At 37.6% G+C, this 26,321-nt stretch overlaps 1 protein-coding gene and 1 non-coding gene across 14 annotated transcripts in view; both read right to left on the bottom strand.

Moving 5' to 3' along the window:
- TTC3 (tetratricopeptide repeat domain 3) overlaps positions 1-26,321 on the bottom strand; it is a 120,327-nt gene that overhangs the window by 40,717 nt on the left and 53,289 nt on the right. For all 13 annotated transcript variants that reach the window (XR_004676457.1, XM_034990123.1, XM_034990127.1 and 10 more), the window contains 14 exons: positions 24,427-24,561; positions 23,703-23,783; positions 21,037-21,149; positions 17,248-17,368; positions 14,674-14,796; positions 13,777-13,878; positions 12,356-12,448; positions 11,419-11,483; positions 10,286-10,422; positions 7,862-8,188; positions 5,293-5,544; positions 2,417-2,463; positions 1,399-1,455; positions 786-859 (listed from right to left, as the gene is read on the bottom strand). Coding sequence is in view for 12 of the 13 variants with exons in the window: in XM_034990123.1 (XP_034846014.1) it covers positions 786-859; positions 1,399-1,455; positions 2,417-2,463; positions 5,293-5,544; positions 7,862-8,188; positions 10,286-10,422; positions 11,419-11,483; positions 12,356-12,448; positions 13,777-13,878; positions 14,674-14,796; positions 17,248-17,368; positions 21,037-21,149; positions 23,703-23,783; positions 24,427-24,561 (1,727 nt within the window). In the remaining variant the exon portion in view is untranslated. The remainder of the gene's footprint in view (positions 1-785; positions 860-1,398; positions 1,456-2,416; positions 2,464-5,292; positions 5,545-7,861; positions 8,189-10,285; positions 10,423-11,418; positions 11,484-12,355; positions 12,449-13,776; positions 13,879-14,673; positions 14,797-17,247; positions 17,369-21,036; positions 21,150-23,702; positions 23,784-24,426; positions 24,562-26,321) is intronic.
- On the bottom strand, positions 20,119-20,221 carry LOC118000443. The gene has a single exon (XR_004676461.1). It is a non-coding gene; the product is annotated as a U6 spliceosomal RNA (small nuclear RNA).

The raw sequence follows: 26,321 nt of genomic DNA, 5'->3' as shown, positions 1-26,321 counted from the left end.
GCTGTTATGAAAACTCCTTTAAGAAATGTGAAAAAAAAAATTGTAGGCTTCTAGTCCATCAAGGAATATGACATAAAAAGGTCACTGCTACTCACTACTTTTACTTCTTCTTATGTCTGTTTCCTGAAAACTCAGTTTCAACAACCAGACACAACTGAAAATTGCTCACATCTAAGGTTAAACCGCAACATCAGGGGCGCCTGGGTGGCTCAGATGGTTAAGCATCTGCCTTCGGCTCAGGTCATGATCCCAGGGTCCTGGGATTGAGCCCTGCGTCAGGCTCCCTGCTCAGCAGAGTCTGCTTCTCCCTCTCCCTCTGCCTCTCCCCCTGCTTGTGCTCTCTCTCTCAAATGAATAAATAAAATCTTAAAAAAAACAAAAACAAAAACAAACACAACATCATATACAGCTTCCGAAACGTCTTCCTCAATCCTACTATAGCAAACATTCTAGTGATTATCATAGGTCATTCTTTTCACTGAACATTTTAAGGACTATTTTCTAGGATTTTCCCAAGTATCTTGCACATAGTAAGCTCCCAAACTGATCTAATAAATGTCATTAGCCCAGTGATCTTAACGTAGTTTGTATGAATTCTTAATGCAGACAAGCCATGCTATAAATTCAACCAAGATGGATCACACCAGCTTGTCATAACAGATGCACATCTTTAGACAGTGAAGTTAGGGAAATAAAACACAAGTTTAATTTACGTTAAATTAACACCACTTGCTGAGTTAATACACTTGAGTTAAAAGGAAGCAAAAAGTTTTAATTGTACTTACTTATGGTCTTCACCTGAAGTGACAGTCTCATTATTTGTTGTTACTGAAGCTGTTCCAGACCCCACTAACATAGGCTATTTAAAAGACAGAAAAATGAAAATGATTTTCCACCTTAAGATTCCATGAAAAAATTAGCATTAAAACTGATGAACGCTTATATAAATACGCATGCAAACTGCCAATATATGACTCATCTAAATTTTTCTTGTGTATAGGAACACATAGTAATAAAAGTTCAACAGCCATAAATATGCCCAAATTGACATTTAGGTAGCTTTCAATGCTCCAAAAAAATTTTAAATGTCAAAGATAAAAAGACAAATTTTAGTGGAACTTACAAACAGCTGCTCTCATGCTCCTCCTCCTCTAATATTTGTTCCCTGTCTCAACTCCTGCCCTCCTGAGCCCCCACATATATGACAGCCAAGGAGAACCCACCGTAAGATAAACAGGACCCTATTTATCTCATTGGATCGGAGCAAATTTTAGATTAAATCTTAAAAAAAAAAAGAAGTCTTTCTCTACAAAATGCTTCAAAATATCCCCCCAAATTGGTTAATTCTAATTTATATATTCAATTACTTTATACAAGAATTGATACAGAAAAATGTACCTTTGAATCTTTTGGCTTCTTTTTCTTGCCTTTATTTTTCATCTTAGCAGAATTAAACTGGAAAAATGGAGGGGAAAAAACAATGAAAACTCAAATAACAGAATTACGAAGCTCAAAATAAAAATATCATACTTGTTTTAGCCACAAGTTGAATATATGTAACAAAAATAACAAAAATGCTCAACAAATGTAACATTTAGTATGTTAGCCCTAGTGTTATGATTTATAACAGAAAATAAGAGAAAGCTCAATTTTGACTATGTTATAACTAAAATTGCTCCAACATTTTAAACTCATTTGTAAGAAGGTTTATGTTATTTCAAGCAATTAATCAGTCTTTTAGAGTAATTCCAGTTATATGCTACCAGCGTTCTAATGACATTCCTTTTACTAAGCTAAACTAGACACTCTACACCTGGCCAAACTCTGGGGTCACAGTGGACTTAAAAGACATTTAACTTCCCATGGGTGTGTTATCTGTGTTTCCGTATTTAGCTGGGCAGTATTTAACAGCAGAGTAAGACAAAATTTCAAGTACAGATGACCTGATCCTAAAAATTAGTAAATAAGCATCTTTCTGTCTGAGAACTGCCACAACCTACTAAGAAAAACTCTGGGATTATTTTAACCTAAACTCAGTTTGGAGCCCATTCAAAACAAAGTCTCTCTATTTTCCTTACAGAGCAAAACATTAAAATTTCAATCATTACAGATAACTTTTCATTTTTATGCCAGGAGATGACTCAACAACTCCTTCCCTATTTCTGAGATTAACATTTATTAGTTGCAAAACTTGATGGACACTGCCTAATTTAAGCCTCCAAGTTTGCTGTCACTCTAATTCTAAGAGGAAGATTGGTATTAACTGTCTAATAAATCAGCATAAATCAGCCAGAATTCCTCCAGACTTGGTTCTAGAATGCCACTGTGATGTAAATAAACACTGGCCTGGGTACTCCTCTCTTCCTTTGGCTAACACAGATTAGCACACTACAGTTAAAGTGATCAAGTAACTTACCGGCACATCGCCACTGTCTTGTTTCCTTAATACAGTACAGCGGCTGTCTGTAGGAAAATACCAACGATTTGTGAGAAAATGAAAATTTTGCACTGCCAAACAACACATTAAGCCTTAAAGAGAACCACCCCAGATACTACTATCATCCACTATGTTCTACTCCTTATTTAACTTTGACACAAATTATTTTAAGAAACCAAGAGCAAAAAGGCCAAATAAATGGAAACCAATCACAAAGAACCACAAAATGTGAATCCAATTCAGCATGATTTGAGTGTTTTCTGGGGGTCAAACTCTATGCTAGGTGCCAGGAATACAGAAATGCAGAGAATAGTCCCTGCCACAGATAAGCTGTGTTCTAAACTTGTATTGTGCAAAATACACTAACAGGTAAATACTTGTAACCCAGTGTGCTAAGTGCCTCAACAAAGACAATGGAAACAAAACTGATGGAATAATAAAGTTTTCAAGGATAAAGGCCCAAGGAGAGGTCAGGGAGGACTTGGAGGTGGGGAGGCAATATTAAAGTGAGACTTGAAATAAACAAGCAAAGGAGTAAGACATGGTCGGAGGAAATGTCTGAGCAAAGACACAAGGCAGGAAAGCACAAGGAAGGTTTGCGCACTTTCAAGAAATGAGATGTATATACAGAGGGCAGATGGGGAGAGTGATGATAAACCCAGACAGATGATGTGAATTTAATATGTAGGCAAAATGAAGTGTTTAACAAAATCGTTACAGAATCAGATGTCCTAGAAGAGTCACTAGTGGCAATGTAAGAGGAAGATCTGGATGGGAAGGTCTAGAGGCACAGAGACCAGTTTGGAGGCTACCAGGATGGTCTAATCACGGAGAGATTACTAAGGCTCTGACGTAGGGAAGTGGAGATGGACAGGAAAGGACAGATCAAAGATAAAGCTTACTGGACCAGTGACAAACTAAACATGGGGTAATAGGAAAAAGGAAGAACTGAGACTAATTTCAGGGTTTCCTGCTTAGATACAAGATATACAACAATGTTACTAAGAATGATTTAGGAAAAACAGATCTCTAGGGATATAATAAGTGGGTTCAGCCACACTGCTCTTAAGGGGTCTGTTAGCTGTCTACAAAGAAATACAGGAAAAGAGTGTACAGAGTTCAGGAGAGAGGCTGGAACTCCAAATTATCATATGCTACTAGCATATGATATTTGAATTGGTGACATTATTGAATACTTTTATTTACGAGACTGGTGGATTCTGAAAAGTTTTAAGAAATATGATCATCCCTTTAAATGAAAAGAGATAAAACTGAAAATATCTGGGATAAGAGTGAGAAGCAGAGCTATTAGAGGGGAAACTCTGTTGGGATGGCTGGTCATTTGGCTGGTGGCTTCAGACTATGACTAAAAGCAGAGGAACAGTCAGCCAGATGGACTGCATGGTTGGGGTACAAAAAAATGCACACTAAGAGGGTGTCCTTTTTAGTTATTTTGTTGTGTGATCCAAGCATCAGGTTTTATAAGCTCAGTTGCCGGATAGCATTGTATTACCAGCAGCAGCAAACCGATGGCAATAAGTTCAGGCTATCAAGTAGCATGTTGCCTCCAGTCACGAAGCTGTGTCTTGGAAAAATAAAGCCACCTTAGATTTGAAAGTGCTCCTTCCTAAGAACCACAACAAAAGCAGGCTTCTTAGTTCCTTTTACATATGAACTTTGTAATGTGTGATACTTTTGTACAAGGCCAGACCTTTTAATGTGCCCTTTAAAAAAAAGCATGAAATTTAAAAGTCTAACTCCTGACAGTCCGTAAAGCAGGTGCTGAGGAATGCTGAGGGCAAGGGGGGGAGGGGTATCATAAGACACACACTAAGTACCAAAGAGAAGAAGTTAAAATCAGTTTAGAATCTAAGAATGTTAGAATTCTGAAGCAAAATGGGACCACACAGACCATTGGCCCCAAATCCTGTAACTTCAATGATGAAGAAACTAAGATCCAAGAGAAGCTAAGGAATTAACTGCTAGTCACCCTCTTCTGCCAAACTGGGACTCCATGCTGCTACCCAAACAGGTGACCCAACTCCTCTCAACCCCATATCTCTAAGTCTGAGGTCCACCAATCCGACTACATCCATGTTCACAGCTCAGACTCTAGCCCTGCACCAAGGCTCCATCTTCCCCAGGAAGAACCCAAGTGCTTGATCCTCCATTTGAACCGCCAGCACTCTTTCTGGTCCTCTCTTACTGAGCTTATGTCCATATTAGTTATTTGTATGTTCATCTTATTCCCTTTTCCACAATATAAGGTCCTTGAGGGCAGGGACTAGCGTAAGCATTTCTGAGTTCCTGGCTAACACCCAGCTCGGGCAGGGGCCTTAAAGCAGTAGTAAAAACTAATGAACTGAATTAGGGCAGAAGCTGGGCCACAGCCTACTTTTCCCGATTCCCCAGTCTAAGTTTTCCCACCCCAATCTAAGTTTTCCCACTACAACAGCTGTGCTATTTCTAGATTCTGCAAATATCACCTCCTCTGCAGGGCGATGTTTTCTTGAAGGTTACAATTTAAACCATTTACTGATAAATTCTGTCCATTTAATATGCAACCTTTGCCATGATACTGTCAATGTATCTAAGATGAGGACAGTATGGTGTGCAATTAGTGTAACACACCCATCTGAGCACCCCTACAACACTTAGCTCAACAGAGTAAAAACATTTTATGACATCAAAACGAAACAAAAAGCACTCTTCTTAATCACTTACTTGCCCAAATAAGCAGGTGTACCATAATAATTCTCACTATTTTGCCAAGTATTAAATAAGCTAGGTTCTTCACAGATTTGTTTTCCCCCCTCAGCCCAGATATAATATAAATTGAAACTCAGCTCACACACCCATTATGTCAAAGAACTCATCTAGAGCATTATGCAGTGCGGGGAACTTGTCTCTGTGCTCTTCTAGCAGCCATATTAAACACCGCGCTTCCTTCAGTGATGTTGGCTCACAGAAGTAATCAAGTTGCTTTCCTTCTATAGAGGCTAGTTTATGACCATATTTCTCATTCCAGAGAAAAGTCATGATGCTAAAATCAAGCTCCTTAAGAGACGCTCCATAACGAGAAAAAAAAGGTCCTGTGGCATCTAAACCTATAAAAAAAACAAAACCCAAATCAGAAAAAGGGAAAATCATATACCATAAAATCACATTCAATTTTACATCTCTGAAAGCAGTTCGGTTATAGTTTGCCGACATTTTCAGTGAAAACACATATCTGATTACAAACTTGTTTTGAGCTATTTTGCATTTTAGGAATACCACTTAATGATATGCTAATTACAATAGTTCTTATCTATTAGTTGAATAAGGTGGGCCAAAGGCTTCTTACATAATAGCTCATATATGATAAGCTTCTATGGTCATTTTTATTAGACTTTGGCAATGAAAACAAGGCATTAAATTCCTGTAAAAATATAACAACTCTTCTACTAATTCAAAAAGATTTTCATTCTAATCAGTACAAACCAGCAAGATTTTAGTGCTTTTCTACATATATTCCATAGTAACAAGAATATGCAAATGCTTCCCAAGAGCCTTTACAACAGGAAAGGGGTAAACAAACCCCCCAACACCTCCATTAATGACTCCTTTCCCTCAGGATGGTCACTATTCCCACTTTTATTCCACCTTCTAAAAAATCAGAAAAAGAAATGGCTGCAACTTCACAGCACTGTTCTGAAGGGATGGTGAGCCCCTACCCTTACTAACACAGCTACCAAAGGCAAAGACTAGTTCTGGTCCATCTTCCCACCCACATCCAATACAGCACAATCGCCTCTTATGTCAGCCATAGTTTCTCAGTCAGCACATGAAGCAGACTGCTGAGTCAAAATTACCCTGGATGGCTGTTTCCTCCAGATGAAACAGTTACCTTGCAGAGGTCCTGCTGCATGAAAAATGTGCTCATTGAAGGGAAGGCAAGAGGTCAATTCTAGTATTAAAACTTTACTCTCCCCCACACCCCACATATAAACTGACCTCTCATGTTAAATATGCATATGATATGACCCTACAGTATAGACTTTTTGTTGAGAAGGAAGTAAAATTCCAGGAATGGGAAATTACTGGCCTCTAATAAATAAATATGAGCTGTACATCAGGCATATAGTATAATCTTACTAATTAACATGCTTGAAGTCATTTTAGAACTTTTTAAAAATAAAAACCGCAACTTTAAATAGTACCTATATACTTATTAAAATGCCTTTAATCTTCAGAATAAATGTGAATTATATCAAAAGGACACATTAACATTTCCATCAGTGAGCTATAACACTCAAATGCTACAGTACACTAAAAGAACAGTGGCCGGCACTCTTGCCCACATAAGCATAACCAGAAAGCTTCCTTCTCCTGAATCTATCTTCCAAAGCAGATTAAAGTTAAAAATAACATTATAATTTACTTATTTGATTGTTAATAGATGCAAATGACAACCTTATCACCGAAGAGTGATTTTCTGGGACCAGAAACCCATGCAGACCTATGCTCAAAGCAGCAACACTTAGCTATCAACTATGCTGAGCTTCCTGCCATCTTCCTTTGTTTCTATGGACAGAAATTTATCAATATATTCTCTGAAACTCTAGAATTCTAAGAGCTCCATGTCCCTAAAAATTCCAACAGGTGGGGGTGACTTGCAGAGGTGTGGCAGTCTCACCCTTTGGACTGCTCCGCTGTAGCTCCCACTGGCCTTGTATCCAACAGCTGCCAATTGAATCATCCGCTATCTGAGGCCAGTTACCACCACAGTCACCGAGATAAACAGTGCCCTGGTACGTACCCAGAGAAATCTCAATCTAGTATTAGACCATAACTCTATCTGCAGCTGCTTTCTGCAGTCCCTGCATGGCCTTGGGCAAAGACCCTCCTTGGGGGGAGGGCAGGGTCTTCTTCCACCAAATTAGGAAAATCAGGAACAGTAGCAGAGTTTTATAATCATGAGATTCAACCTCAGCGTATTTTTCTCATAATCCTTAGATACAGATTTGCCTTCAGTGATCCTAAGCAATTAGTTCCATCCATTCTTCCTCTAAATTTTCCAAGGAATCTGACTACAGAATTGCACAATCCCGGAGGGCACTCAGACAGCCACCTCCAGGGGGCGCTATTGACCCATGACCTGCCTAGGATTCACTTCGTTTACACATTTACAAATAGTTTAGCAAAATACAGGACTGGATTTTCTGACTAAACTTTCTTGTGTTTACACCTTTTGAAAGTGTACTGTAACCTATCTATAAAATAACCTAAATTGTGAGTTGGGAGGAAATAGTACTTTTAACCATACAAATCTGTAGTCCTACATTTTAAAAAATCATAAATGATGACAGAAAAACGAAAAGGGATCAGAGGCCGATGTCCACCCTTCCTACTAAGCCGCAGCTCTAGAGCTCAGTGGCATACCGAAGCTGTTAAGTTTCTGGATCCAGGCGGCTAATTTTGGCTCCACTTCTTTAAGCTCGCTCAAAACATGCAGAAATATCCTGGTCTTTACTCTATTCTTTTCTTGAATCAAGTGACGAATGACATAGTCCACTGCTTCATTTAGAAAATTTCTGCTAGAAAAACAGGTTGTGTAGTCTTCTGTGCTTAAAACCTTCCAAGAAAGCAATTCTTTGAGAAGCTTGGAAGTGTTCAGAATACCAGATTTTATCTTGTCAGCATACTGCTTTATGCACTGCAGAATTCTGTCATCAAGGAACTGGCAACTCTGAACATTGTCTACAGTTTCTAAGGACAAATAAAAGTGGTTAGCTAAAGTGAGCAACGGACCCATTTGCAAAGATATAAACTGAGAAAGAAATAATAGAACATTACATAATAATATAAAATATGGTTCAGATGGATTCTTAATGTTTTAAATAAACTCAAAAATTTTAAATTTGGAATATACTTAACAATACCTTTCAAAAGATATGAAAGTTCACATTAAATCAAATATATCAAAAATATCTTATCTCCTTCACTCTATACCACTCATGTAACATCTAAAAACTTAGTTCCTCTAAAATGAAGTTCAACAATCCTAACCCAGCCTCATCACTACCCCTAAACTTTATTTTTTTTTAAAGATTTTATTTATTTATTTAAGAGGGAGAGAATAAGAGAGACAGCATTAGAGGGGGGAGGGTCAGAGGGAGAAGCAGACTCCCTGCTGAGCAGGGAGCCTGATGTGGGACTCGATCCTGGGACTCCAGGATCATGACCTGAGCCGAAGGCAGTTGCTTAACCAACTGAGTCACCCAGGCGCCCCACTACCTATACTTTATATTCAGTAACTATGTTTAATCATTAAGAACGCAAAGGGTTTTTTTCTCTGGAGTTGAAAGGATCATTTAGTTATGAATTCAATTAATATTTGCTAGTTATTGTTATGTTACTCATCTTATTGTTGGATCCTAAACCACAGGATCCCATGGAGTTAATTCCAAGCTGGAAAATCACTCAGAAGTTCATCTTCCCAACCCAGGCATCTCCCTAATGGATGGCCATTTAGCATCTTGAAGCATCCAAAGTTAAAACACAAACATTTACCGGAGACTTCTATAGTAGGAAAGATAATTTTAATTGATTTGTGAAACATTAACGGAATACTAAATAAAAAATAAAAACAACAAGAGGAAGTATTTCATTTTGGGAACAGTCATCACAGTAGAAAATGAGAAAGAATAACTTCCTTCAACTGAAAACTGAAAGTAGTCCCGGGGATGTAATGTACAGCATGGTGACTACAGTTAATACTACTATATTGTGGGGTGCCTGGGTGGTTCAGTTGGTTGGCTAAGTGTCCAACTCTTGATCACAGCTCAGGTCTTGATCTCAGGGTCATGAGTTCAAGCCCTGCACTGAGCTCCACGCTGGGTGTGGAGTCTACTTAAAAAAAAAATAATAATAATAAGGGGCGCCTGGTGGCTCAGTCACTGGGCGTCTGCCTTCAGCTCAGGTCATGATCCCAGGGTCCTGGGACTGAGCCCCGCATTGGGCTCCCTGCTCGGCGGGAAGCCTGCTTCTCCCTCTCCCACCCCCCTGCTTGTGTTCCCTCTCTCGCTATGTCTCTCTCTGTCAAATAAATAAAATCTTAAAAAAAAAATAACAATACTGTATTGTGTATTTGAAAGTAGCTAGAAGAGTGGATCTTGAAAGTTCTTGTCATGAGAAACCAAATTCTGTAACTATGTATTGGGATGGATGTTAACTGGATTTACTGTGGTGATCATTTTGCAATATAAATGAATATACATCATGTTGTACACCTGAAACTCATATAATGTCCTTCATTCCTCAATAAAAAAAAAAACCCTTATTAATTAAGAAAAAAACCTGAAAGTAAATATGTTCACAGGAACAGTATAATCACATTCCCATGATGATCAGGGAATAATAACAAGAGAAACGTAAAACAGAAGGCTGGGTTAGGTAATCTCTACAGTATCTTTTATGAACTGCTTCTTTATTTGAACTCAGCATTATTTCAGATAATTAGTAGCTAATTCATGTTCAATGTTTTAGAACCTAAATCTGCACAGTGGAGTTTATAGAACACTATCAAACATACAATATGCATGTCAGCTATTATTTCCACCTTCACTTCGGTGATGAGGAAACTGACACAGACCTTGCCTCAAGTTAGGGTACCGCTATCCCTGTGTATGTACTGCTTCCAAATTCAGTGCTCTTTATGCCAAACTCTCCCCATCTCAGAGCAACACAAGAAAATGATGGTACTAAGATATGAATTGAAATTTAGATTTCAATAAGATGGATATTTATGCTTATGCTTTTAAGAAAGAAGATATTACTCTCATCATGCCTTAGACTTCAGCATACCTTTCTGCTCTTCAGTTTTGGGTGGATTACTTTCCCTTAAGTCCTCTTCCATTCTTTCTTGTGCTAATTTTTTTGCTTCCTTTTTTTGGATCTTTCTCTTCAATTTTTTGTCTTCTTTCAGTCTTAGCTTCTCTAGGCTGATAAGCATTTACAATTAGTGATAATCTACCTTTGTTATAAACTCAATTGACTATCTGCCTATTACAGAAACCATTCTCCAAGTAGTAAGCTAGAAGTTTCCTTTTTAATTCAGAACTTGGCCTGCATCTTCCCTTTAATATCAAAAACCGTTGACACATGTTCAATTAAAATTAGGGTACTTACTTCATGAAAGCAAGAACTCAATGACTGAGTAACTTTTAATTAAGGGTGGCATGCACACATTGCACAAATGTTTTCATGTATATAAGTTACTGCTTAGGGTAAATAAAAATGGTATAAATTACCCTGCAAGATAGTACATATGTACACTCATTTCAAAGAAAGATCCTACAGTAAAATACTATTTTCACATCCCAATAATGGCCCACAACACTGGAATTTGGTTGGTATGGTTTACAATGAATTCTCTTCAACAAATAATTCTGTTCATCTTTTCTTTTTTCTTGGTCACAAATGATGAAAAAAATCCCTTCTTGGAATAGAGGACAAGAAGCAGGACCAAAAAGAAGAAGAAGAAAAAAAGGACTGGAATTATTTGATCTAAACAATATATACAGAAGTGAATATTTTTGACAGTATATTGAGTTTTTCAGGGTGAGAAACAGTCATTGGTTCAAAAATGTTTGCTGAAGAGAGATAAAATTAAAGTTTAAACAACGGAGAGCTAGGTATGTAAATTTAATCTAAATGCCAAAGCTATTAATCAAACATGTCATTTCACAGCCTCAAATGTCATAATTTTACTTAAAAATTCAACCACCAAATAATGCTTCTTATTCAAGCTTTTAGTATTTAACCATAGGCTAGTTCTCTTTAAGTTTTAAATATCCATAAAATTCATTTAAACACCACTTATTTGGATATGTGTATACAGCCAATTTAAAAAATAGCATAATTTAGAAATCTGCATTTAACAGAATTATATTCTAATAGACATCATTAAACTACTAATTAATTGTTAAAAATCTTACCTAGAACATTTCTGTTTCAGAATAGGTCTTGGAGGAACCTTTTCTTTTATGACCTTGTGTTCAAACTTTAAATAAAACAAAGACATCCAAAATTTGTCTCATACTCCCAAGACGTAAAGCACAAAACCACAAGTAACAAGCAGTTCAGAAGCACACACAGTCAATAATCAATTTGATAGAGAACAGGGATGATGTTCTGACCCAAACAAAAGCCCAGAAAATTTTAGCAAAACAATTTACTGGAAAGAGGAACAAAAGAGTAGACACACTTTAGGAAGCTCAAAAAAAAAAAAAAAATTTAAGAGTAAGCAGATCAAATAAACTACAAATACCATTAGAATAACCCACTCCTAACACTCCCATATAGTGAAGTGAAAGGTAATCCTTCAAAACACTCTTCCCCCTTCCTAAGAACTCCACCCTTGTTAATACCTGTAAGTTTACTGGGGATTAAGAAAACAAGATTATCGGGCGCCTGGGTGGCTCAGTTGGTTAAGGACTGCCTTCAGCTCAGGTCATGATCCCAGGGTCCTGGGATCGAGCCCCGCATCGGGCTCCCTGCCCAGCGGGGAGCCTGCTTCTCCCTCTCCCACTCCCCCTGCTTGTGTTCCCTCTCTCGCTGTGTCTCTGTCAAATAAATAAAATTAAATCTTAAAAAAAAAAAAAAAGAAAAAAGAAAAGAAAGATTATCGAAAAGAATAAACACAGTAAAACTAAAATGTAAAAAGTCTCCTCTTTTAGGAAATGAAAGAATGTGAGAATCCTTCATTGCAAAGATACATTCTGACATCCTAATATTTCCTATATTTTCTTAAAGAACATTTCTCCTGGAAAACACAAGATCTAAATTGTACAACTTCCCAAATTTAAATATTTTAAAAGTTATAAACATTTTGGTTAACAATCTGGTAATATTTCCCCTCTATTAGATACTTACTTCACATTTAACTTGACCACCACTGCTGAAAATGATAATCTTAGAAATGATTCCTTCACAGTCAGGGGTAAGACAAATTCCTTGTAGAAAATCCTATTTGATTAAAGAAACAAGTGCTATATCTTAGAATAAATCTATATATGTATACCATTTTAACCATTAGGAATAGTCAAGATATGTCTAAAACCTCCTTTAGGGAGGCAATGGAAGTCCCTGCTCCTTGTCTTCTGACTTTCAGAGCCTCCCTTGTAGAAGGATTATACTTCCAGCTGTAGGGCTGACCACGTGACTTGCTTTGGTCAATGCAGAGTGAGCTGACATAATGTACATATGTCCACGCAAAAGCTTTAAGAAACACTGAATAGACTGGCCATTGCTCTTTACTCTCTGCCACGGGAAAATGTTCCGGTCACTCTTCAACCTCAATTCAGAAACAAAGAACACAGCTACACAGACAAGAGCTGCTGGCCCACAGCCGCAGAACTCTAGGACAATAAACGTAAGCAAGAGATGAACTTTTCTTATTATAAATCAAGATACTTGGGTTGTGTATTACTTCCGTATATCCTAGTGCAAGGTGACTGATTTACAGGGAGTGTTTTAACTCACGGGAATGGTTAAGAGCACTAAGGGTGCATGTGTAACTAGAGAAACTGAGTTAATGTCAGACAAAGATATAGCAAAATTGACTCAATGGCAACAATTATTTGGTTATATCATTGTATCTTTAGTTAACTATGTGAAAATGCATAAAATGTGAGAATTTATTTCTACCAAACTTGAATAATTCCTCTTGCTAATAAATACCTAGCACAAGCACCTTACTCTTTTCTCCAACAAGAATAGGGGCTTACATGAGTTTTCTTAACTAATGATGTGCTACATGCTAGCTAATTGAACATAATAATGAAAATAAATTAATTAATTAAAAAAGGAAATGGTTTTCTTTTTTTTTTAAAGTCCATAGCTTATAGGAATCAGAAACGAATGCAAATAAGATTACAAAATTGTGCCTTCTCTCAAGATTATCTAGCTAATGGTAATTAACATTATTATCTTTCTAAATTAAGAAAAACCACAATGAGAAGTGGCAGTACTAAGTTTGGAGAAAATAAAACATTTGAGACCCTAATTCTACATCAGAACATTAACATCAGACATTTAAACTTTTATTTTTGATAAGATTCCTAATATAAAAACTGGTTAAACAATTTATTAAAGGCCTCTATGGTTATTGCCCTTATGCCAGTATAAAATAAAAAGAAAAACTGACTTTCTACTTTATCATTTAAAACTTTTTAGTTATGTTTAGAATGCACAGAGAGGAACTTATATTCACTAAAAACTTTTCCTGAAGATTCTCAGGGAAAAAAATCAACATAAATTACGCACACTACAAAATCCAGACTATGTGAACTTACCTTGTCAATTTTATCATTAAAAGTTGTTGTTTTCAACTTCTTCCAACAGTTCATGTGAAATTCTATTTTACAGTATTGGCAGCAGCTGATTCGTATAAAACCCTAGGGGTTTAAAACAGTGTTTAAATACACATTTAAATATGTCTACACATACACACTCTTCTTTCACAGTCACAACACACATATTAAGATAAAGGGAGAGCTGTCTGCATTAACCAGGCAAATATAACTAAACATCACATTCTCTCCCGGGGAAGTACAATGCTTCTATACCCCTGAACGCCTAGTCTAGAGCAGAGAACTTGACTGACATACTCATTTCCATAGCGTACAGACGTATTATCCTTTACAGTATCAAATATTTCATAAACATTCATCTGATCTACTAACCAGGGAGAATAGGCAGTAACTATCTTCTTGAATAAACTAAGGCCCAGGAACTCAATTAAGGGCCAGACCTGGTTACAGACTTAGGTCTCCAGGAGATAATTCAGTGGTCACAACAGCCTTTAGATTCCTGGACTCAAATTTTACAAGAAATTAAAATTGCAACCGGTCCGAAGTAATAATCTCATTTTCTTTCCTGTGCTCCTTTGAAATAGGCAAGTTATATGAACAGTGGCTAGAAAGGGGAAATAGAATTAGCCAGCCTGCCTTCTTAGGTGACTACCCCTGCACTCAGTGTTTACTTAGTGGCTCTGGGTTCCCAAATGAGATGATGCAGACCTATAGAAGTCCAGGGCATAGGGTAGACAAGAGGACATAAAACTGCCGACAGCAGAGAACTTGAGTACCTCCAGTTACAGAATTTGTTCTGAATCCATTTTAAGGCACAATTCTACAAGTTACTGTCCTACTGTACATTCATTATGTACAGTATGTACATTATGCCTATACCTTGAAGTCTGGATCAGTTATATATATCTGGATTTTGGAATATCCACGGCACTTCTGATAGCAACAAATGGCATCTGGCACTGGAGGGAACCTGCATTCTTCAATAAATTTCTCTAACAGCATCTAAAACAAAAATAAACAAAAATAATATCACAACACTAATTTGTCAATAAAAATGCTTATGATTTCAATAACCTCTTGCCATCAAAATACTTTCAGCATAGGAATGAATGACAAAATGTTTTTTAGCGAAGAATAAACTACATATAACTTCTAAAGTTTTTCTTTTTAAAGATTTTCTTTATTTGAAAGAGAGACATAGACAGACAGCACAAGCCAGGAGGAGAGGGAGAAGCAGGCTCCCCACTGAGCAGGGAGCCAAACCTGGGGCTCGATCCCAGGACCCTGGGATCATGACCTGAGCCAAAGGCAGATGCTCAACCGACTGAGCCACCCAGGCGCCCCTTAGTTTTTCTTTTTCAGAAGGATGTTGATACACGGGGCACCTGGGTGGTTCAGCTGGTTAAGCGCCTGACTCTTGATTTGGGCTCAGGTCATGATCTCAGGGTTGTGAGATTCTCTCTCTCTCGCATGCACTCGTGTTCTCTCCCTCAAAAAAAAGGCTGATAGACATATCCAGAGATAAAGTTGGAAAAAAAGATTGAACAGGAAGTTTCAGAATTTCAGAGTCAGAATCAAAACTTTATCCCATGTTATTATCATCAAGCCTCATTTGACAAGGTATAGCTCTTAGAAATGTCCTTTAGGCACTCAGGGGAGTTAGATGAGGTAGAAAAACCCTTAGGAATCTACCCTTCTCCTCCTTCCCAGTGTCACTTCACCTGGGATCCTACCATCCTGATTCATCTTGTGCATTCCCTGAAGAATTATCCCACTGCCACTGAAGCCCCCAAGACCCTTGTGCCATGCTTCCAGGGCCGGCTTTTTGTTCTCAAGAGCTCCTCTGTCTCCACCCCAATCTACTATAAAGAGAACATCAGTGATATTTTTTTTTAAACAGTTTTGTTGAGATATAATTCACGTATCACACAATCTACACATTTAAAATGTATATAGTTCAGTGGCTTTCAGTATATTCACAGTGTTGTACAACCACTGCCTCAGTCTAAATTTAAACAGTTTTATCACCCAACAAAAAACTCCATCCCCATTAGCAGTCCCTCCGCATTTTCTCCCAATCCCCAACCCCCTGAAACCACTAATCTACTTTGTCTCTAAATACAGATTTGCCTATTCTGGAATTTTTGGATAAATACAATCACACATGTGGCCTTTTGTGTCTGGCTTCTTTTACTTAGCATGTTTTCAAGGTTCATCCATGCTGTAGTACTTACCAGTACATTATTCTTCATGGGCAAATAATATTCAGTTGTATGGATATGCCACTGTATGGTTTTATGAATGGCTTGTGAATGGTTTTATTTAACAACTCATCAGCTGATGGACACATGAGCTGTTCCCACTTTTTACTATTATGAATAGTGTTGCTATAAACATATCACGTACACATTTTTGTGAGAACATGTTTTCCTTTCTCTGTATAAGTTTAGGAATGAAGCTGCTGGGTCATATGGTAACTCTTATCTTTACTCTATTGGGGAGCTGCCAGACCATTTTACATGTCTACCAGCAACATATAGGGGTTCTGATACAGAGACATATCCAGAGATATGTATCAACACTTTCGATTGTCTGCCTTCTTGAGTACAGCCATCCTAGTGTGTGAAGTTGTATCTCATTATGGTTTGAATTTGCATTTCTCTGATAGCTGATGCTGTTGAACATCTTTCACAGGTTTATTGGATATTTGTAGAAATTCTTGGCAGATAGGTTTATTCAGATCCTTTGGTTACTTTTTCATTTATTTTTTATTTCTTTAATTCCAGTATAATGGCTACTTTTAATCAAATTCTTTTTATTATTGAGTTTTAAGCTTTTAAAAGCTTTAGCCAAAAGCAAGTTCTGTATACACGCCAGGGTTTCCCACAAGCAAAGGCCTACTCTAGTCAATCCACACATAATTTAGTCTTTCCAGAACTAGCAAAGCATCCTAGGTCTCTGGATACAAGACCAAATTTATATTTTCCAAGTCCTCAAGTGCCATCTTAATAATTATAGTCACTATGATGAAACAACAATGCTATACCTTTCTCTAAGTACAAGCAGTAAATCATACTACTTAATAATGAATGCTCTGAAATCAGAATGCCTAGATGCAAGTCCCACCTCCACTACTTCCTAGCTGTTTAACCTTGAGATCATTACTTAATGTCCCTAACTTAATCTTCCTCTTCAGTAGAATGAGAATAATCATAGTACTCATCTTGTAGAGTTGCTGTAAAGATTAAAGGTATGATAAATGGAAGCTGTGTGACTGGCACACAGGAAATATTTAACAAATGTTAGTGATTCTCACTAGTCTTTAAAGGGAAACACATGTGGGGATGCTGAGGACAGAGTGCCCCTACCTCTTTGTCTTCTGATACCCGAGTCAGTCAGTGCAGATGGGCTTTTCTAATTAGTAAGAAGGTCTCTGAAGAAATAAATGGTTACCTTTATTTTCCCCGGCTGAGTCTCTTCAATAATCACATTACTTGTGGGCCAAGTTAACACTCCAGGAAGACGACAAATCAAGGTTCTTGCTTTCTCAAAATGATTGAGAGCTTCTAGAAATCTAAAGTCATAATTATGAAGAAAGAAGGTATTAAAGCTGTGATAAGAATTTTCATTCCCGGGGCACCTGGGTGGCTCAGTTGGTTAAGCGACTGCCTTCAGCTCAGGTCATGATCTGGGAGTCCTTGGATCGAGTCCCGCATCGGGCTCCCTGCTCGGCAGGGAGTCTGCTTCTCCCTCTGACCCTCCCCCTCTCATGTACTCGCTCTCTCTCATTCTCTCTCTCTCAAATAAATAAAATCTTTAAAAAAAAAAAAAAAGAATTTTCATTCCCCACAATAAAAGTTACAGAAATTTCAAGTTTACTAAGAGGAGTACATTTGATAAATCGCTGTTCAGAAATATTCAATGGAACCTCTATGTTCTTTAAAAAAAGAACAAAGTCATGTTGAATCACTATGTTGTACACCTGAAATTAATATAACACTGTATATTAAAAGAATTAAAATAAAAACTAAAAAAAAAGAAGGCATTATTCATTGTTTGCTATAAAAGTAATATAAACAATAAATCTGCCTGGACACTGGCTTTATTATGGTAGGTGCATACTAGTCCTTTTAAAGTTGTAACTTATTGGGATGCCTGGATGGCTCAGTTGGTTAAGCATCTGCCTTTGGCTCAGGTCATGATCCCAGGGTCCTGGGATAGAGTCCTACATCAGGCTCTCTGCTCGGTGGACAGCCTGCTTCTCCCTCTCCCTCTGCCACTTCCCTCTGCTTGTGCTTGCACTCTCTCTGTCAAATAAATAAATAAAATCTTTTAAAAAAAAGTTTCCAACAATTAAAACAGAAAATTGAATAATTTGGTTGTTTCATTTTTGTTTCATTTACTAAGCTAATTAGATTCCTACAGAGAAATGACAACCCCTCACTTGAACTAATTAATCATAAATATATTTTTTTAAAACTCAACTCTATTAGGACATCTATTAGTAAAAACCACTCTTCTGAAAAAAATCTAGAGAGATCATGTATGCTGGACATATTTCTTCAACCATAAAGCAGTAAAGTATTTTAAAAGAATAAATGGGTAGGGGTGCCTGGGTGGCTCAGTCGGTTAAGCGTCTGCCTTCGGCTCAGGTCATGATCTCAGGGTCCTGGGATCGGGCCCCACGTCGGGCTCCCTGCTCTGCAGGAGGCCTGTTTCTCCCTCTCCCACTCCCCCTGCTTGTGTTCCCTCTCTAGCTGTGTCTCTCTCTGTCAAATAAATAAATAAATAAATCTTAAAAAAAAAAAAAAAGAATAAATGGGTATGTAAATTGTTTTAACTACATGAAATGTTTTAGTTCTGATTCATGTTTTTAAAAAATGTCAATAGATTCCCACAGTCCATTCAACAAAAGAATATTAATACACTGGATTATAAAGTTAACCAAGTCTTTATTATTCTCTTCAGACTAGAGAAGAAAGGTTTCTTGCTTTCTCCAATCTTGAAATGATTTTCCAATTTAAGAACTTTTTTTGCCTATGGGTAAGAAAAATTCACCTGCAGAAAAGCTAGACCACCATCAACCATAAAATGACAGATAAGAGCAGGACTTTACCAGAAACTGCACATTACAACAGCAAAAACCAACATATCAGACACTGAACCCCACACCATATTATTTTGAAATTAAAATGTAAACGCTTTTCAAAATGGCAAAGACAGGGGCGCCTGGGGGGCTCAGTTGTTAAGCATCTGCCTTCGGCTCAGGTCATGATCTCAGGGTCCTGGGATCGAGCCCCACACTGGGCTCCCTGCTCGGCGGGAAGCCTGCTTCTCCCTCTCCCACTCCCCCTGCTTGTGTTCCCTCTCTCGCTGTGCCTCTCTCTGTCAAATAAATAAATTTTAAAAATCTTAAAAAAAAAAAAAAAGGCAAAGACTTTTTCATTTACCATAGTTCCCATGATGTTACACATTTATGATATATTCCTAGATCTTATGAATAATTACATGTGACTACTGCATTAAAAACGTGTATCTTAAATAAGTTATGCCAAGCTTTGAAATTAATTTCATTTGCTGTTCCTATACAGATGATTGCTAAATCCTCACTATCCCTCCCTCTACTTGATTCTTAATATAATTCAGCCTGGTCACACAGTAACTTCTGGAAGTAAAAGAACTTTCTTTAATCTCTAAAAAATCTATAAAGGAAGTTCTAGGCACATTCCAAGACTGGGCTCCCAAGAGTCCCAAAGGTCTGATAAAATTTCCCTTGGGAGCACCTGGCTGGTTGTCAGAAAAGCATGCAACTCTTGATCTCAGGGTTGTGAGTCTGAGCCCCAGGTTGGGTGTAGAGATTATTTAAAAATAAAAATCTTAAGAAAAATTTCCCTAAAAGGACAGATGAAAATTCAAGATTAAAAGCTATGAATGATATTCAATCAGTCAATAATTATTTATTTATAAAGTAATCTAACACACCTACCAATATATTGGGTGTGAAATGCAGGAACAGGGGGCGCCTGGGTGGCTCAGTTGGTTAAGCGACTGCCTTCGGCTCAGGTCATGATCCTGGAGTCCTGGGATCGAGTCCCGCATCCGGCTCCCTGCTCGGCAGGGAGTCTGCTTCTCCCTCTGACCCTCCCCCTCTCATGCTCTCTCTATCTCATTCTCTCTGTCTCAAATAAATAAATAAAATCTTAAAAAAAAAAAAATGCAGGAACAGGGAGATTTTTGGTTTTCTTTTTGTTATTGTTGTTTCAGTTTTTTTTTTTATTTTTTTTGTTGTTGTTGTTTCACAGTTAATGGTAGTTTTATTATGCCAAATATATGGAACGCTTCACAAATTTGTGTATCGTCATTGCACAGGGGCCATGCTAATCTTCTCTGTATTATTCCGATTTTAGTCTATGTGCTGTCCAAGCAAGCAGTAAACAGGGGAGTTTTTTTTAAAGCTCAATGCATAATCCTAACCCCAAAGGGTCATACAGCAATTTGGGAAGATAAGACATGAAATGCTTGCAGAACAACTACATACTAAACTTTGAGTAGGGATTCCAACTATAGAAAAAGTTCTGAGAAGAGATTTTTATTCCTAACTCATGATGTCTTTGAACAGATATCTATCTCATATTAAAACCACTTCATACAGGTTTTTGAGTGGAAACAGATATTTTGGTAACCAAGAAATTATACAATCAGACTTGTAAAGCATTAATTTATATCAATTCGGTCACCATTTATAAGTGACATATACTAACAGAAAAAATACAAAATCCTTTGTGTCAAATCATTTTGTTCCTGACTTTCTTATGAGATTGAAAATAAGGAAGCACTAGGAGCTGAACTGATTGGCCATATTTTTTTTTTTTTAAAGATTTTATTTATTTATTTGACAGAGAGAGACAGTGAGAGAGGGAACACAAGCAGGGGGAGTGAGAGAGAGGGAGATGCAGGCTTCCCGACGAGCAGGGAACCCAATGCGGGACTCGATCCCAGGACCTCGGGATCATGACCTGAGCTGAAGGCAGACGCTTAATGACTGAGCCACCCAGGCGTCCCTGATTGGCCATATTTTAATAATTAATGATATAGAAATGCTGGTCCTCCAAGCAAACATGATGATAATAGTTTGCCACAGAGAAGATAACAATATAATTCCAGAAAAGGGACCTCCACTACAACATTAGACTTCAACTGAGTTATCCAACCTGAGTGTAAAAGAACATAGTTTCTACTAACCTGTTCTTCTTCAAATATACTTTTCCAATTCCACAGTAGGCCAAGCAATCAAGTCCCTCATTGGGGTAGTGTTCAATCATCCTCTTAAACTGGTTTTCAGCTTCAGATAATTCCTTCAGTAGCAATAAAAACAATGATCACTTAAACTGCAAAACAAACACTGGAACAGATTTTATCTGAAGGTCGATATTTTGTGTAATATTTGTGTAATATTACAAAAAACTGTATATCCAAAAATTTCTATGGCAAAATTAAACCTTCTGCATTTTATTTTCTTAGCAAATATACAAATTTTGACCATAGGATATACAGAGACACAACCAAAGTGATTTGGCTTGAGAATGAAAAATTGGTGTGGAACACATCAGACAACACATGAGCACTTACTAATACACAGAGAGGGCCTGGTATATGCTAATACTAAAAGGTGTGAATTCGTAGTAAAAACACTGACTAGGGGCGCCTGGGTGGCTCAGATGGTTAAGCGTCTGCCTTCGGCTCAGGTCATGATCCCAGAGTCCTGGGATCGAGTCCCGCATCGGGCTCCCTGCTCCTTGGGAGCCTGCTTCTCCCTCTGCTTCTCTCTCTCTCTCTCTCTGTCTCTCATGAATAAATCAATAAAATCTTAAAAAAAAAAAACACTGACTAAATGCAAGCACACCATGACATATATCCTTGCAAGTGCTGCTCCCTTGGGATATAGGCACTCCAATAATGTTACCCACAACGTTTTGTGGCATAAGAAAGATAAATGCTGTTTTAAAAATAGTGCTTTAGCAAAAGCTTTACAGAACTTAGAGTACATTCTTTTGAATATTCTCAATAGTAGAAACTTCTGCGCTTAGAATGAATTGTTTTGGAAAAAACCCAGAAGAAACAGTTCAAGGTAACCCTGGTAACCCCATTGTGGGTGAAAAAGGAAATGTCACTACAAAATGGGAGTTTATAAGAAGCTTTGAGGCCAGTTCCAAAGGAGGCATTCCAAAAATGTTTTAAGCAAGAGCTGTACTGGAGCAAACATACTGCTTACTTCGGGGGCTACTCTGAATGATGACATTCTTTTAAATGTCCAAGTTCTATCATACCTGGTTTTTTTTAAATCAGTCTCACTAATTCAAAGTAAATCACAAACGTAGTGAACTATTTCTTCAATTCTGATAAAGCAAAACATGATATTTATTATCACTCTGCCAAGAACAGAAGAATTGAGATCATGAAGTCCTGTCTCCAACAATCTATTAGAAAACAGAATTAGGCCTTAATGGAACACGTTCATCTGTCACCTCACGAACAAGGAAAGAGGCATGTAACAAGTAAAATGAACCTCGGATACTGTAAACCACTTTGAGAGTGGAACCTAAAAGATGATTAACCTTATTAGGTAGCAGTTAGGGTTAAGCCTTCATTTAGCCAAGGAAGCTTGGAGGCCAAGTTGGCAGAAAGGATATATTACACCTGAGGTAATTCTAGAGCAATTTTAACTTTTATTGAAAACTGAAAACCACAGAAAGCAAATTATAGCTCACACCTGAACAATGCAGGGGTTAGGGGTGCCCCATGCAATGGAAAATACAGGTATAACCTTTGATTCCCCCAAAACTTTACAACTAATAGCCTACTTGACTAGAATCCTTATCAATAATATAAAGAGCAGATTAACACATATTTTGTATATATATTATATACTGTAACCTTATAATAAAGCAAGAGAAAAGAAAAAAATCATAAGGAAGAGAAAATACATTCACAGTACTGTATTCTTTTTAAATCCATGTGTAAGTGAACCCATGCAATTCAAACCGGTGTTTTCAAGGGTCAACTGTATAATGCTGTGCAGTGCAGATAGGCACACCTTCCAAGAGAGCACTGAAGGACCATGAGTAATGGAAACCACGTGTGTTCACACCTATATGCTGACTGTATGTGGTTACGGGAAGTCTGCACTCTAGAAGATAATAAAATACCCAAAACCACCACCCAGAACTAAGAGATCTTAACACAAAGTTGAACTCTCCTTTCCTAATCTTCCCAGGCCCTTCCTTCCTTCCATCACTAAATGCAAGCATTATCTTAAACTAGGCTAGCCTGTGATTTTTTTAACCTTTACAAGAGGCAGAGATAGTCATAAAGAATATATGCTATTGTTCTGTATGTTTTCCAAATTGTACGTAAGTGGTTATCACAATGTTTGTTATGTTCTCCAACTTGTCTTTTTCACTCAACATGTTCTCTTAAATCTGTGATGATACAGATTTACTTTTTATAACAAGTAAAAAAAATTCCGGGCTCCTGGGTGGCTCAGTCATTAAGCGTCTGCCTTCAGCTCAGGTCGTGATCTCAGGGTCCTGGGATCGAGTCCCACACTGGGCTCCCTGCTCAGCGGGAAGCCTGCTTCTCCCTCTCCCACTCCCCCTGCTTGTGTTCCTATCTTTCTTTCTGTCAAATAAACAAGTAAAATCTTAAAAAAAAAATTCCTACTGGTTGTCTGGCATAGCTTTTTTATAATTGGATCACATTTTCTTTTTAATAAAAACAACACAAATTAAACAGGTATTTCAGAAGAAATTATCAGAAAGAAATAAGCCAAAGAGTCAAAACTATTTTTTACCATCTTCTAAAATTAATGGCATATTTTAACTGTTTATCATCTCTGTTACAAATCTTACCTCAGGCTGTCCTATTCCAAGGAGAGAAATAGCAAGTCCATAGACTACTAAGACATAGTTAATCATGGCCAGGTTCAATTGCTGTCAATAGAAATGCTCCAGTTAAAAATCTGAACATAATTTTGCCCAACTTGCATCATACCCACCTGTTAGCCACAACAGGAAAAAAAATGTAATGAAATCTCTCTAATTATGATTGGGACAAAGGCCAAACAGAATTAGAAAATATATTTTATAAAGATAATGCAGTTATACTAAAATCAAGTATTTAAAACACAGAACCATTGTCTCAGAGTTCCTTGAAGGGGTGGTTCATAGCAAGTTAGAATAACCAAGTCGTCACGTTCTTTTGCATATAAGTGGGTACTAGTGACAGATTAAGACATTTGCTTACAATCCTGGATAAACTATGGACCTAGCTAATTCTTTCTGGATGAAAAGATGTGACTAAAGCCAAGTCCAAAACCTCGATTTAGTACTTTTGTAGAAGCAGCCAAGCGTTCTAATGAACACCAAGTAGGGAGCAAGGAGAGAGCCAGATACTGAGTGCAACCATGAAGACTGAATCAGAGTGTCACCTGCTTCTCACAGCCTGGGGCAGATTCAGCTAATCTCAGGTAGGCCTAAGGTACATTAATACCATGATGTTAAAGCCTTGGTTCTCCTCTACAAGCACCTGAAATGCACCTGCACTGATACACAAACTGTAAGACGGCACTTTTACCTTTATTTTTTGAGGATCTAAACCGTTGAGCAGCTCCGTGAAGGCCTGTGCAGCGCTTCGGCAGCGCTGCTCCACCAGAGCCGTGTAACCATCCTGGATCAGGCTCCTCAGCATCTTCATTATGTTAGCAAAATCCTGCAGAAGAAGAAATGCTATTAAGTAATCCAGAGCTACGTGTGTTTAGCCAAAAACTTAAGATGCAAAGTTCATCATAGGGCAGTTATATTTTATAACTGATCACAAAATACGTAAATAAATACCCAAAGCTGCCCTTTATGTGTCATACTCCCTTCTCTACACAGCGTTTTTCCAGATCCCGCTTCACCATCTTCTTTCCAACATTCCTACTGCTACTCATGACAAGAAAGGGTAGTTCATTTTATGCTACAGGGTTGGTTCTATGCCTTGCTCACTTTTCCAGATGGAAAAGATAGCATTTAGAAGTTTTAACAGCACAAACAGCACAGAGGACACCAGCCACCATTTAAATAACTGTATGGCTGACTAGAATTAAGTTAAGAACAAGCAATCAATTTACTGATCACTAACAGATTTTAACATCTACCCTCGTGCTCTGGAACAAACCTTAATTCTCAGCAAGAAAGGATATTTCAATCTTTGGCTCTACTTCTGCCCAACATGTACTTGAATAAAACTCAATAAAATTATCAGGGAAGATATTACAGGTTAAATGTAAAGGGAAGAGCATAAGAAATAAAAGACAAAAACAAAAGTGCTATAATATACCTTGAATAAAGTGAGAAAAAAACTTTATCTTTGGATATATATGCGAACTTGCACTACAATCTGAATTCAAGTTTAGTTTCATGGCAATAGCCATCAGCCACAAAAGTTCCATAAAAACTAGACAGACTACAGATTAAACCTAGATTTCCTCACTCCTTGCCATACATGTGTACACCATTCAGGAAAGCAGAAAATGCAAATATGCGTGTGATATTCCTCACTATTCCTAACAGTAAAGATCCAAAAGGAGGCCCCGTTGCACAAAGCACAGAGGGAAAAGCAGTTTGGTCACAATTAACAAAAGCTGTTTACTGGTTTTCATCCAATGAATCAAAGTTTAGGAGAACTTTCCCCCAGAATACACACAGAAAAGGGCAGCTCTCCCATAAACTTGGTATTTACTATAGTATTTAAAAAGCTCAAAGATAGCTCCTATTTATGTTAAGACATGAATTTTAAAAGTTATAGATGATGTGCTATCCCCACAAATAATAGTTATTAACCTTGAATGAACTGATTCCATTTTAATCTCTTTCACATTCTAGAAAAGAGAGACATATAACCTCATGTTTTCATTAAAAATTATTTCTCTCAGGGACGCCTGGGTGGCTCAGTCAGTTGGGCATCCAACTCTTGGTTTCCGCCCAGGTCGTGATCTCATGGGTCATGAGATTGAGCCTCATGTCGGACTCCGCATTCAGCATGGAGTCTGCTTGGGACTCTCTCTCCCTCTCCCTCTGCCCCTCCCCCCACTCACGGGCACACGCTTGCTCTCTAAAATAAATAAAAATAAATCTTAAAAAAAAATTATTTTTCTCAGTACAATACAAAAAACTACCGTGGGGTTACTAAAAGCTCCATAAAGTAGGCTGGGTTGCAGTGCCATATACCCAATCTCTCTCAGACTTCAGCACAGACAGGGGCCTAACCAAAAGTGTGTTGAATGAACAAGGGAAGGCTCAAAAATAACTATCATACTTATTTAAATCACCTCTGATCTTCCCAGGTTGTCTTTTCTATTCAAGTCCTTCACAGTTTTGAGAGTCAGTAAAATCCATGTAAAAAGACCTAATTTTAAAATCTCCAAATGTCAGAAATTCTAAAGATGCTTTTATGCAACTGATTAGAAATCTGTTTTCATAAACTGC

This window comes from Mirounga leonina, unplaced genomic scaffold, assembly GCF_011800145.1.
Source record: "Mirounga leonina isolate KUSES-001 unplaced genomic scaffold, KU_Mleo_1.0 Mir_496, whole genome shotgun sequence".
Classification (NCBI taxonomy): Eukaryota; Metazoa; Chordata; class Mammalia; order Carnivora; family Phocidae; genus Mirounga; species Mirounga leonina.
The sequence above is the reverse complement of the archived record's forward strand: the minus strand, read 5'-3'. Positions and strand labels throughout refer to the sequence as shown.